This window comes from Triticum aestivum, chromosome 1B (genome assembly GCF_018294505.1).
Source record: "Triticum aestivum cultivar Chinese Spring chromosome 1B, IWGSC CS RefSeq v2.1, whole genome shotgun sequence".
In the NCBI taxonomy this organism is placed as follows: Eukaryota; Viridiplantae; Streptophyta; class Magnoliopsida; order Poales; family Poaceae; genus Triticum; species Triticum aestivum.
Genome location: NC_057795.1, coordinates 534,041,726 through 534,055,797, shown reverse-complemented (window position 1 = coordinate 534,055,797; position 14,072 = coordinate 534,041,726). Strand labels below are relative to the sequence as shown.

At 48.6% G+C, this 14,072-nt stretch overlaps 1 protein-coding gene across 1 annotated transcript; it reads right to left on the bottom strand.

The window, feature by feature from the left end:
- Positions 1-265: 265 nt before the first annotated feature.
- On the bottom strand, positions 266-2,322 carry LOC123136708 (RING-H2 finger protein ATL66). Its single transcript, XM_044556186.1, has one exon. It carries the CDS (start codon positions 1,390-1,392, stop codon positions 820-822), a length of 573 nt encoding a protein of 190 aa, XP_044412121.1. The 5' UTR covers positions 1,393-2,322; the 3' UTR covers positions 266-819.
- Between the last annotated feature and the right edge of the window lie 11,750 nt (positions 2,323-14,072).

The following is a 14,072-nucleotide window of genomic DNA, read 5'->3' as shown; positions in this document are numbered from 1 at the left end:
GCTGTTCCATGTAGTACACACTACGTAGTGCGATGGAGTAAGAAGCACAGCTAGCTTAGCTTAGCCAGACGAAGACGGACGTCCTGATCCGGATCCTCCATCGTACTAATTTTAGTCGCCTAATCAATCCTCCATCCATCGCACTAATTGCGCCGCTCGAAAGAGATCCAGAGGGGACGGTTGAAGGAAGAAACGGTGAGGTGTTGTCCGGAGACGCAACCTTTTCGCAAAGCGCGGCTCCATTAGTCATTAGATAGGCACACACTTACGGGAGCTGCCCCAAAAGTGCAGATTACTATACGCAAACGCGATCAGGATGGTGACAAGCAGAGAGATCCCGGGACTTAATTAAGGGTGAGCTGCCCGTGTCAGTGCTGATAAACTACGTACACATCGAGATGCCATTAGCTCGGGCACCACTGAGCTGCCACCGCGTACGCAGTGACGGCACTACAATACTCATGGCACAAATAATTTTAATGTACAGCCTACACCACTGTCCTTCCCTTTGGAGGCTTGAACAGAAAATTTAAGGTAGAAAAGTGGCCGGAGAGATGACGCGACCCCACGCCGGCCGGCCTGCGAAAGAACGGCTCCCGTCGTGCCATGGCAGAGCTGGCGCTGCCTTTCCGGCCGGCGATGACGCGTCTCGCGGGGACAGGTACGGTAGCCACATTGCTCATTTGGCTCTGTTGTTAAACCGGGACGGGCTTTCTTGCGGTCAAGGTAGCAGTAAGTGGCTTACAGGTGGGGCCTGCTTGTCATGCTTCGGTGAGTTGGCGACTTGGCGTGCGAGCACGTTGTCTTCTGGCTCACGAGTCACACCGGCGGCGGGTCGCCTCCGTTGACAACGTCGACCGGCTTGGCGACGGCGGCGGCGGGGAGGAGGAGGGTGCGGCAGAGCGGGCAGCTGGGCTGGGAGCGGAGCCAGGCGTCGACGCACTCCGGGTGGAAGCAGTGGCCGCAGGGAGGGAGCGCCTTCACTTTGTCCCCGGCCACCAGCGCGCTGATGCAGATCGAGCACTCCGCCGCCTGCTCCTCGTCTCCGCCGTCGCCCTTCTGCCGAGAAGGGGAGCGCACCGGCGAGGAGGCGGGCGGGCTGTAGAGCGTGACGGGCAGCCCATTGATGGCGTCGGCGTCGAGGCCGGGCACGGGCGACGCCGCGGCGGACGAGGACGAGGCCTCGCGGTCGGCGTCGCGGCGGGCGCGGCGGCGGCCGCACGCCCAGCGCAGGTAGAGGCAGACGGCGACGAAGGCGACGAGGAGCGCGAGCAGGCCGGCCAGCAGCGGCACGGCGCGGCCGCGCAGCATGAAGTTGCTGTCGTCGACGTCGCCGTACCGCACCCTCGCCACCTGGTTCGCCGTCCCCGCGGCGCCCTCCTGCGCGGCCATAGTAGGTTTCTTCCTTCCTCTCCCTTCACGAACTCTGCACGCACGCACGCAAGCTTCAACGTGCACGAGCTTGGACTTCTTGGACTAATCAGCTACGCAGCAGCTAGCCCACGCTCTCACGCCATGTGCGGGGTGCGGACTCGTGGAGCTGCGGTAGTCAAAGGCAGCGCATGGGAGACCGAGCGCGCTGCCGGCCGGCCAGCTTGTGGTGCAGGCGATCGGTCGAAGGAGCGGGCGAGCAAGCAAGCGAGCGAGGAAATATCGTGGCAAGTGGCGGTGTGGCTCGGCCTGGCGAGAGAGCGATCGACCGGAGAGCGAGTGAGCTGCTGGATGGGGGACGAGCGTGGTTTCTAAAATTTCAAAGTCCTCGGCCGTCCCTTTTAAGCTTGGAAAAATGGCTCCGGCCGGTGGGGCACAGCCGGAAGCTAGCCGCGAGGCGCGAGCTGATGGGCAACTGCCAACTTGGGCGTGACTGGATCGAGCCGGCACGCACGGCGGCATGCCGCACTGTGCTGTCGCCGTGGACTCGGGGGTGCAATATTCTTCTTCTTAATTTGCCGGGAGGTGTAATATTCTCCCGTTCGGATCGCTGGTCACGATCCACGGGGGAAGGGATGGACGACTTGTGGCAGGCGAGCTGCGCGCATGCATTCAGACCAATGGTTTTGAACTGCACAGTGCTTGCGATTTTTCAGCGGCGAATATTTTCTACGGGGATCTTTGACTGGCAATTATTTCCTTTTTTGGCGAATTTGTGGCTGGAAGTTGTGACAATTACATTGCCGATGGTGAATTGGCCGTCCTACTCCTGCGGGCTGGTGGCCATCTGCTTCGAGGGTTCGTCGGCGAGTTGCCCCCGCCCAGGTGACTCGGGAGAATCTACAAGATTACAACCTCTTCTCGGCCGCTTATCCATGCCCCTCTCCGTCTCTCTTCGTGGTTGCCGGCGGTCTTGGACGTGCTCCTAGGGTTTGCTAGTATTTAAACATTTCACCACACACGGAAGGCTTTGCTTCCAGGAGATGGTTCTCTTTGGCTCTCACCGCAACTTTTGGCAGGACCCTTCGTGCACGGCGCGGCGATGTGTCATCGCGCACCGGCACGGCCCGATCGACCGATCATAGCACCGGACACGGCAAACTTTACCCTAGCGTGGAGCGACTGCTAAATCTGTTGGCACCTCTCTGCGTCTCGGCACTATGCATGCATGCCCGCCAAACGAAACACGGAAAACGATCACACGGTGCAATGTTACGTGCAATCCACCGTGTCCTTGCTATATCGAGGCAACAAAGCCGGGTGACGGGGCAGGTGGCTTTGAGCCCGAGATAAGCCCGGGATAAGAAAGAGCGCCCTCGCATCGCATGCATGGACCCCGGTCGGCCGGCCGACTCGGGGTGGTAGTGCTCGATCATGCATATCACTAGCTGTCTAGCTACACACATATCATCACCTTTTTTGCCAATCCCATCGCGTGGTTGCTAATAAATTATTGACGCACAACAGAGACCCGGCGATTTGTAGCTTGGAATAGCTAGCTGAAAAGGGCAAGGATTAAAAGCCAGAAACCGTGTGGCTCACTCCGATCTCACCGCTCGAGCCACCATCATCGTCATATGTATCTTCTTCATCATCGTCGTCCCGAAAATATCTCTACTTAGAAAAAGGCGGAGACGTAGGCTGGGTAACCACGCAGCCGTTGCCTGTGCGTTCCGCCGTCAGCATTGGGTAGGGGGTAGTAGCTTTTGCTTTGGACGAGCAGCGATCGAGGTGCTGTGCATGCAACTGCTCGTTGAGCTGTGTTGTCGTCGGCGTTTAGCCCAGGGCCGGGCAGTCGGCCGTCGTGCGCGGGAAAGGCGCATGCGGGCCTGCCCTCTGCCCAGGTTGCATCCGGCAGAGTGCGAGCTAGCTGTGGGCGCGAAAGCAGCTCCGAGCTCGCGGTCCAGCACAGCAAAAGCGACCATATCTTAGCCAGCATCGCACTAATATGTGTACTATCAGACTATGCTTGGCCAGGGTTACGGTTCCTTTACGTGCAGTTTCCATCATGGCCGCAAGCAACTAATCTACTTGCTCCGTTTCGTGCGTGCAAGTCGGCCGGCCAAAGTATCCTCGGCCCTCTGCTTCACTTCTCCTCCACTAGCTTAGCTTCATGGCCAGCCGCGCGCCCACATTGACACTCAAACTCAGGCTAGCCGGACATGCATGCACGCGTACGCGCCGTACTACAACTACAAGGTTGTCGTCGGGGCGATGCGAATGCGATGCGATTGGACGGGTCGTTGCGTCGCACTGGTTGGCTGCCTTGTGGGACGGACGACGAACGAGATGCGATGCGTGAGTCGGTGGTCTGTTGGTGCAGAGGATGAGGAGATGCAGCCTGCGGGTGGACTACTTGCGGCCGGTGAGTGCATGTCTGATGCGAAAGTAGCAGCAAGTTCGTGTGACCACTGTGTGTAATGGGATGCAACGATGGGGGCTGATCAGAGCAACTTGATCTGACGAACTATATATATGCCTGTAGACCATGAGTGGCGATGGTGGACGGAGCGGAACGGTTTACCTAGCGCTGCCCACTAGTGACTAGTCCAGGGCATGATTGTTCAGGGAAAAGACCGAAAGTTGTGGTGAAAACGTACCTGTCGAACTGAATCTTCTTGCCGTCGTTTGATACTGCCACACAGTGTTATAGAGCAGTAGCCCAAGTCGACCGAGATGACAGCTGGAGTCTTTTTATTTTTACAAGTGGCAACGGCATCCGATCTCCGAAATGTCCAGACTGTTTTGACTTTTGGAGCGGGAATTTATCCCCATGAATAAAATCAGTAAATCTTATTCTACATGTCAAACAAAACTTATTCTATACTAGACTTCTTTTGCCCCATCGGCACGTCTCCCTCCCGAGCCGGCCCCCGCGTGGGCGACCGGGAGGCCCCAGATCCCATCGCCGCCGAACCTCCCCCACTCCTCCTCCTCCTCCCTCGCCGTCGCCCAAGGACGCGGCCAGGCGAAGCCTAGCCGTCGCCGGCGGCGGCAGGGACTCGGGCCCTCTCGCTCGGGTGGGGCTGGCGCGGGCCGGCGCCGCCGGGCCGAAGCGTGGCGGCGGGCCGGTCGCCACGGCGGGTGGTGGCGGCGCCTCGGCGACGTCGATTCCCCGCGGCAGGAGGCCTTGCGATCTGGTGCGTTGCGGCCGCCAGGGACGGCGGCGGCGTGACCGGATCGGTTCGCGGCGGCGCGGCCGGATTGATCGCTGGTCGGCCGTCGGCACGGTGGTGGGTGCAACTCGTCGGCAGCTGGGCAGATCCGCGGGATTCTACCCTTGTCTGGCCCTTGACGGCGCGGGCAACTACGGGGGAAACCCTAGGTCTCCTTGGGATCGAGCGATGGCGGCGCTTTTGCGTCGTAGTCCCTCTTTAGGGCATTGTTTTGGAGTTTGCTCCGGTTGAAGGGACCAGCGATGTCGGCGGCGCACGTCTGGTGGAGCAACTGCCGATGAAAATTGCGCCGACTACGGTCATGGCGGACGATGGCGGCGTCTTAGATGTCGTTCCCTTGTCGAGGCATTGTCGTTGCAGTCTGCGTCATCAGGTTCGGGATGCTCCGGGGGAAACCCTAGATCTGGGTCTTCCGGATCGGACGATGATGGCGTTTGATCGCTTTCCCTCCTGGGGGCATCGTTTTGGAGTAAGTGTTGGCTGGGGGGATGGTGGAGCGGTGCTTCATCTCACACATCGATGGCGGGGGATTTCGGCGGCATGGCGCTGTGGAGGCTCGGCGCCCGATGCACGGAGATGGACTCGCGCATGAGGAGGTTGTTGTCTGGCGTCATGGTGACGGCGATGACAGAGTGGACAGACAAGGTAGAAGCCTCAATATGATCTGAAGACGGACATGTGGAAGATGGCGGCGACGACACACGAGTGCGTCTGACCGGATTGTGCCCCAGACCCGGTATGTGGCTCGGCTGGGGCTTCCGAATGAGTGTTTCGGCTTCCGGCTTTTGATGTTAGGCTTAGGTGAGTGGTCTGGGTAGTGGCCCAGTTAGCACCCCTTCATCATTTTGGATAGGAGTAACGGCATATGTTGCCAAAATGGTGGAGTCATGCACATTGTTGTAATACTTTGTAAGGTCCTCGAGAATAATCAATAAAGTGGCCGTATGCATCTCCCAGATGCAGAGCCCGGGGGTCATCCTCCTTTTCTAAAAAAAACTAGACTTCTTTTGCTTATTCTACTTCTGATTTCTTTTGGTGCAAATCTAGCTATCAAATTGGAATCGAGAAGCACACATCAGTAGCACCTAGCAACTGGTTTACCCACTGTTAAGCAATCCAACTTCTCTGTAATGTCCACTTATTCTCTATTTCGTTGAAAAAAGTGTTCAATGTAATCTTTCTTCGAGGTAAGCAACACGATCGTTCCAGCTGCGGGCTTCAATCTGCCCAGGAACGAGTAGAGAAGGTGAGCCTCGAGAATTGCCATTTGCGAACTTGCACAAAAGCACACTCAATAGACTTCACTGCATTTGGAATACCTGACTACATTTTTGTTACGTTCGTCTTTTTTCTTTTCCAAAAGGTAGTCAGGGAAGTGCACCACAACAAAAATGGTTAATTTTTTTTGGAGGGAAAACAAAAATGGTTATGATCGCGCAAGCGTGTCCACCCCACTGACTTGACGAGGAATGCCTCAAAAGTGTACTCCCTTGGAGGTTTCAAAAAGTGCTATATTTTTGAATAATTTGAAGATTGCTCACCACGTCTGACTAAAGAAATAGAGTTTTCATTCCTTGTGGATTTCGCCCACCTTCCTTTCTGCAGGGAAACAACATATGTGCACAACAACATAATGTCTCCACCTTTCTTTGTTTTTCCATTTATTCACCGTTTCTACCTTATCTTTATGATGCAAATATCTGGTGAACGTTTGTTCGGAGAGAAATTTCCAACGAAAGACCGAGTTGCCATGCCAAAACAACTTTAAATGCCATGCGGCATTTCTTCAGGGACTTGCCATGTATGGAATGTAAAATTGCCATGTGTAAGGGAGAATTGCAATCGAACACAGTGTACCCCTTTTTTTTAAATGTCATCCTTTCAATTTTGATCACAAGGCTGTAGGGACATTCGCTGGGAGCTCCTTCCCAGCGAACGTTCGCCCATTAGTATTTCTGTACTTTGGTGTGAAGGATGGGAGTAAGAACACACAAGTAGAGTATGTAGACCTAGTACGTTGGGAGAGTTGCACATGAAGATATCCAAAATAATACTTTGCTGTGAAGGATGAGAGTAAAAATACATTTTTTATTAAAAAATGTGTATATTATGCACGTACAGTATGTGTAGATGTTTATTTAAGAATAAAGAAACTAATGACTATAGAATACTAATCATTTGCTAGGTGCCCCATGGATGGCCACGGGCACAAGATGAATACCATGCATAAGAAGTCTTAAATACAAAGGAAATGACACTTAAGTATCCGGATAAATAAAGTCGTTTGAATACTTGTAAAATGTTAGCATTTTTTCCTGATCCTTAGCCCTTCATAGGAAGAACCAACCTCATTGATGTGAAAGTATTTTGCTGTCTATAAAAGAAGAAGAATTCAGTTAAGAGCTTGGAATTAATGTGAAAGTATTTTGCTATCTATAAAAGAAGAAGAATTCAATTAAGAGCTTGGAATTGATACAAGTAACCACCACAATTATTTTGGATTTGGATTAACCACAACATGAACGTTTGGAAATTTGCAACTATACAACAACAACAACAATAACAACAATAACAACAAAGCCTTTAGTCCCAAACAAGTTGGGGTAGGCTAGAGGTGAAACCCATAAGATCTCACGGCCAACTCATGGCTCTGGCACATGGATAGCAAGCTTCCACACACCCCTGTGTCCATAGCCAGTTCTTTGGTGATACTCCAATCCTTCAGGTCTCTCTTAACGGACTCCTCCCATGTCAAATTCGGTCTACCCTGCCATCTCTAACATTCTCCGCATGCTTTAGCCGTCCGCTATGCACTGGAGCTTCTGGAGGCCTGCGTTGAATATGCCCAAACCATCTCAGACGATGTTGGATAAGCATCTCTTCAATTGGTGCTACCCCAACTCTATCTCGTATATCATCATTCCGGACTCGATCCTTCCTCGTGTGGCCATACATCCATCTCAACATATGCATCTCTGCCACACCTAACTGTTGAACATGTCGCCTTTTAGTCGGCCAACACTCAACACCATACAACATTGCACGTCGCACCACCGTCCTGTAGAACTTGCCTTTTAGCTTTTGTGGCACTCTCTTGTCACAGAGAATGCCAGAAGCTTGGCGCCACTTCATGCATCCGGCTTTGATTCGATGGTTCACATCTTCATCAATATCCCCATCCTCCTGAAGCATTGACCCCAAATATCGAAAGGTGTCCTTCTGAGGTACCACCTGCCCATCAAGGCTAACCTCCTCCTCCTCCTCACACCTAGTAGTACGGAAACCTCACATCATGTACTCGGTTTTAGTTCTAATAAGCCTAAACCCTTCCAAGGTTTGTCTCCATAACTCTAACTACCTATTTACCCCCGTCCGACTATCGTCAACTAGCACCACATCATCCGCAAAGAGCATACACCATGGGATATCTCCTTGTATATCCCTTGTGACCTCATCCATCACCAAGGCAAAAAGATAAGGGCTCAAAGTTGACCCCTGATCCAGTCCTATCTTAATCGGGAAGTCATCACTCTCGACATCACTTGTTTGAACACTTGTCACAACATTATCGTACATGTCCTTGATGAGGGTAATGTACTTTGCTGGGACTTTGTGTTTCTCCAAGGCCCACCATATGACATTCAACGGTATCTTATCATGGGCCTTCTCCAAGTCAATGAACACCATATGCAAGTCCTTCTTTTGCTCCCTGTATCTCTTCATAAGTTGTCATACCAAGAAAATGGCTTCCATGTCGACCTCCTAGGGATGAAACCAAACTAATTTTTGGTCACGCTTGTCATTCTTCTTAAGCGGTACTCAATGACTCTCTCACATAGTTTCATTGTATGGCTCATCAGCTTAATTCCACGATAATTAGTATAAATCTGAACACCCCCCTTGTTCTTGAAGATTGGTACTAATATACTCCGTCTCCATTCTTCTGGCATCTTGTTTGCCCGAAAAATGAGGCTGAAAAGCTTGGTTAGCCATACTATCGCTATGTCCCCGAGGCCTTTCCACACCTTAATGGGGATACAATCAGGGCCCATCGCCTTGCCTCCTTCCATCCTTTTTAGAGCTTCCTTGACCTCAGACTCCTGGATTCGCTGCACAAAGCGCATGCTGGTCTCATCAAAGGAGCCGTCCAGTTCAATGGTAGAACTCTCATTCTCCCCATTGAACAACTTGTCAAAGTACTCCCGCCATCTATGCTTAATCTCCTCGTCCTTCACCAAGAGCTGGTCACCTCGTCCTTGATGCATTTTACTGTAAATTTGCAACTATGTATTACAAAAAAAGAAGTGAAATGGACTTGATGCCAACAAACATATAAATTATATGGAAGTATTATAACAAAATCAAGCGACACAATTTTTTACAGTAAAATTAACTGAAACATGTTTCAACTGCATTGAACATTACTTTTGCACAGAGCATCTCAAACAAATCAGTGGAAAAGAAGTATCACCCATTTATAGGGTCTCACAAACAAATGATTAATGGATCACCTTTGGCACATCAGACATCAGCACTATCTGTGGCCATCAACGTTAATCTTATTTGAACTACTTGTGAAACATTCCCTCTGCTGGATAGATGCAAACAAAACTTAAGTTTTAGTTATGAAACAAATAGCATATCAAAATTTTGTAACATGCAAATATTAAACCACAATACTAACATGAAACAATCTTTAAAACTCAATGCACTGACTTCAGTTTCTTCCATCGGTTCTTCTTGGATAACACAAGAAGGCATATCTATTGATATATGTTGTTGCCCCATTCAGTTAGGAATAAATAAGTGTAAGAAAAAGACTAGAGAAAGAACAGTGTATTTTGTGCATGAAGTAAATAAAGAAAACAAATATTGCATAGGTAAAAGGTCATAACATAGCAATAGTAATTTAGTGTGCCTTCTCCAAATGGACGACGCAACATGCAAGAAAAGTATAGTATCACAATTTCTTGGTAGAACTATGATCATGGGTTAACTCTGATCAGTGGCGAAGCCAGCTCAAGTTTAGCCTAGGCAAGATCGAAGTGTTGCCATGTTAATAAGCTTTTTACCAAGCAAACTCTTCAGTAAACTAATTTTCTCTACTACAATTCCATGGACATGCAGACTGGGAGCCCGGGCAGCCGCCCGAGCTCCCCCCCCCCAAGTTAGCCATGTTCTTCCATTGACAGCCCAACTCAATTTCAGGCCGGGGTATATATTGCCCATGCCACATGTTGTTGACTTAGCCTCGTGTTTTTCTCAATATTGGCATGTTGTTTTACTGAATGAGTTGTATCATCATCGCATTTATGCAAGGGATTACGTGTTGTAGTCCCATTTTACTTGCAAACATTACAAATGGCCAAAATCACGAAGGAGTTTCCTGATTGTCCCAAAAGGGACTGAACTACTTGATGTGGGCATCCGACTGCGAGATCGTGCTCGAAGGCAGATGCATTCTGAGGGTGATTGGTCTAGGGATCCATCCGCCCCCACAAGCCACAAAGTTGCACCGGAGAATGCTCAAGCTCTGCACTTTCTTCGTCACCATCTGTGCGATACTCTAATAGACGAATACATGGCAGAACGGAGCACTTCGGCCTTTGGACTGCTCTCAAGTAGTAGTACCAAAGGCCTTTAGCCTATCGAAACACTGCTTGAGAGTGGTCGAAAGGACCAAAGCGCTATGTTCTTCCATGTACTCATCTGTTAGAGTAGCACACAAATGGCGAAGACGGAAGAGTAGAGCCTGCGCATTCTCCCGTGCGACTTTGCAGATTATAAGGGCTAGCTGGATCCCCAAACCAATCGCCCTCAGAATGCATCTGCCTTCAAGGACAACCGTGCAATCAAATGCCTACATCAATTAGTTTAGCTCATTATGGGCAACCATGGAAACCTTTTCTTCAGTATTCTGACCACTTGCAATTTAGGCAAATAACATGAGACTACAACAGGTAATCCATTGCATACATGTGATGATGATACAAGTTATTCAATAAAACAGTATTCCAATATTTAATATATTCTTTGGTGATAAAAAGTGACAAGAATCTACAATAGTAAAAAACTATAGTGAACACATGTACAAAGATAACAGGTTAAGCACATCTTAAAAGTGAAAATTAGCGACAAAAAATTGGATTCTCGAGGCATTTTGAAGCCTAAGCATGCATTTAGGGAAAATAGGGAGTTCTAGGGACTTATATGTAGAATAATTCAGCTAGAATAAAATGTGCGACAATACGAAAAGACAGTGCTGATAACATGTTCCCCCTGGGATAGGAGGAGAATCTGCTAATGGGTCAGCCCAAGTAGCATCGCCTCATAGGCGAGCACTAACTTCTACTCGCAATAAGCGATAGACAAACTTTGCGCATAACCAATGACAACCCATTGCAACTTCGCAGCAAAGCTCATGATTGATGAACTAAGTTTGATACAACTTGGACTAGAGGCTTCAATTCTAACTATCTAACAAATGACATCTACTCCCCCTTTTCCTAAATATTTGTCTTTCTAGAGATTTCAATAAGTGACTAAATACAGAGCAAAATGAGTGAATCTACACTCCAAAATATGTCTATATACATCCGTATGTGATAGTCCATTTGAAATCTCTAAAAAGACAAATATTTAGAAACGGAGGGAGTATACAATAGAATAAATGCTAGTCAGATAGTCTTTCAGCAGCAGATTATATCATGCAAACAGACAACATGGCTGACAGATACAAAAACGAATGACCACTTTTAATGACATTGATCACTAACCTTGAAAACATTACAGAATCATGACCAATCCATTCTTCAATATCAGGGAGTGTTTCTCAGAGAGCCTTCGGAAATGCTTCGTTATCAATGCTAAACAATTTGGATAGAACATCTTTGCTAGCAACAGCTGTGACTACTCCAGAGGATTGCCATTGAACATAGCACCCATGATCTGAAAAAACATGTATGGGTTTCAAATAGATGAAAATCAGAATCAGAAGCAGATTGCACTAACCAAAGTCGGGTTTTCCTCTAGAAGCAAATCATAGAGCATACAAAGTGCATGTGCCTCACATATTCCTAACATATGGATCCCTGACACATCTTTTGAGAACCACTGACACGAGCCTAGCGACAACCTGTAATATGATACCAGCCATGATGCAAAGGACCCAAGTCCTCACTAATGGGTTTGCTTGAGGTAAATTCTTGTGGAATATGCTAATATAAAGAAAGCTTCGTTTTGGCGCCTGCAGCAACAACAAGATATCATTTACAATCTCTTCTTTTTTTGAAGGAAAAGTGATGACCCACAAGTATAGGGTATCTATCGTAGTCCTTTCGATAAGTAAGAGTGTCAAACCCAACGAGGAGTAGAAGGAAATGACAAGCGGTTTTCAGTAAGGTATTCTCTGCAAGCACTGAAATTATCGGTAATAGATAGTTTTGTGATAAGGTAATTTGTAATGGGTAACAAGAAACAAAAGTAAACAAGGTGCAGCAAGGTGGCCCAGTCCTTTTTGGAGCAAAGGACAAACCTAGACAAACTCTTATATAAAGGAAAACGCTCCCGAGGACACATGGGAATTATCGTCAAGCTAGTTTTCATCACGCTCATATGATCCGCGTTCGTTACTTTGATAATTTGATATGTGGGTGGACCGGTGCTTGGGTGCTTCCCTTCCTTGGACAAGCATCCCACTTATGATTAACTACTCTCGCAAGCATCCGCAACTACAAAAGAAGAATTAAGGTAAACCTAACCATAGCATGAAACATATGGATCCAAATCAGCCCCTTACGAAGCAACACATAAACTAGGGTTTAAGCTTCTGTCACTCTAGCAACCCATCATCTACTTATTACTTCTCAATGCCTTCCCCTAGGCCCAAATAATGGTGAAGTGTCATGTAGTCGACATTCACATGACACCACTAGAGGAAAGACAACATACATCTTATCAAAATATTGAACGAATACCAAATTCACATGACTACTTATAGCAAGACCTCTCCCATGTCCTCAGGAACAAACATAACTACTCACAAATCATATTCATGTTCATAATCAGAGGGGTATTAATATGCATTAAGGATCTGAACATATAATCTTCCATCGAATAAACCAACTAGCATCAACTACAAGGAGTAATCAACACTACTAGCAACCCACAGGTACCAATCTGAGGTTTTGAGACAAAGATCGGATACAAGAGATGAACTAGGGTTTGAGAGGAGATGGTGATGGTGAAGGTGTTGATGGATATTGACCCCCCTCCCGATGAGAGGATCGATGGTGATGACGATGGTGACGATTTCCCCCTCCCGGAGGGATGTTTCCCCGGCAGAATAGCTCCGCCGGAGCCCTACATTGGTTACGCTAAGGTTCCGCCTCAAGACGGCGGCGCTTCGTGCCGAAAGCTTCCTTCTGATTTTTTCCAGGGAGAAAGACTTCATATAGAAAAAGATGGGCACCGGAGGCCTGCCAGGGGGGGCACGAGACATGGGGCGCGCCCAGGGGGGTAGGGCGCACCCCCACCCTCGTGGCTAGGGTGTGGGCCCCCTCTGGTTGATTCTTTTGCCTGTATTTTTTATTAATTCCAAAACGTGCCTCCGCGAAGTTTCAGGACTTTTGGAGTTGTGCAGAATAGGTCTCTAATATTTGCTCCTTTTCCAGCCTAAAATTCCAGCTGCCGGCATTCTCTCTCTTCATGTAAACCTTGTAAAATAAGAGAGAAAAGGCATAAGTATTGTGACATAATGTGTAATAATAGCCCATAATGCAATAAATATCAATATGAAAGCATGATGCAAAATGGACGTATCAAAAAGGTAGATCGTGATCTAGCTTATGCATTCGAAATGGGGTTAAAAACCCGGATGACAGAAGTCATATTACATGAAGGTTTTGTGGGCCCAGCACAGCGTGTGCAGCAGGCCATCACCAAGCCTAAACAGGAAAAAGGTGAAAGGAGAGGGAGTTAGGCTTAGAGGAAAAAAGTAGCATAGTTACACAAAGTAGTTAAGTCTTGATCTCGTCGGGCTCTATGTTTCTAGAGATGAATAAGGTGATGAATCTCTTTGAAAGCCCGAGTTGCTGTCCATGTCTCTGCCCTGAAGACAAGAGCATTTCAGGCTGTCCAGAGAGCAACCGCAATTGCCGCAAAGAGGATGTGCCAGAGTTTTCCGTACGTAGCCATGGCATCCGCAAAGAAAATGAAGGTTTGCATGTCCGGGCAAGTATTGGCGATACCTTGCAGGCCGACCCTATGCCAAACTGCATCGGCTAATCGACATCGCATGTTGAGATGATATATGGTTTCTGATGCAGGGCACCAATCGCAACCATTATGAGTTGTGATCTTCCATTGTTTCTTCAGCATATTGTCCCTTGTATTCACTCGTCCACGGACCGCCAACCAGAGGAAAACTCTATGTTTATTAGGAATAATATTGTCCCAGATCTTGTC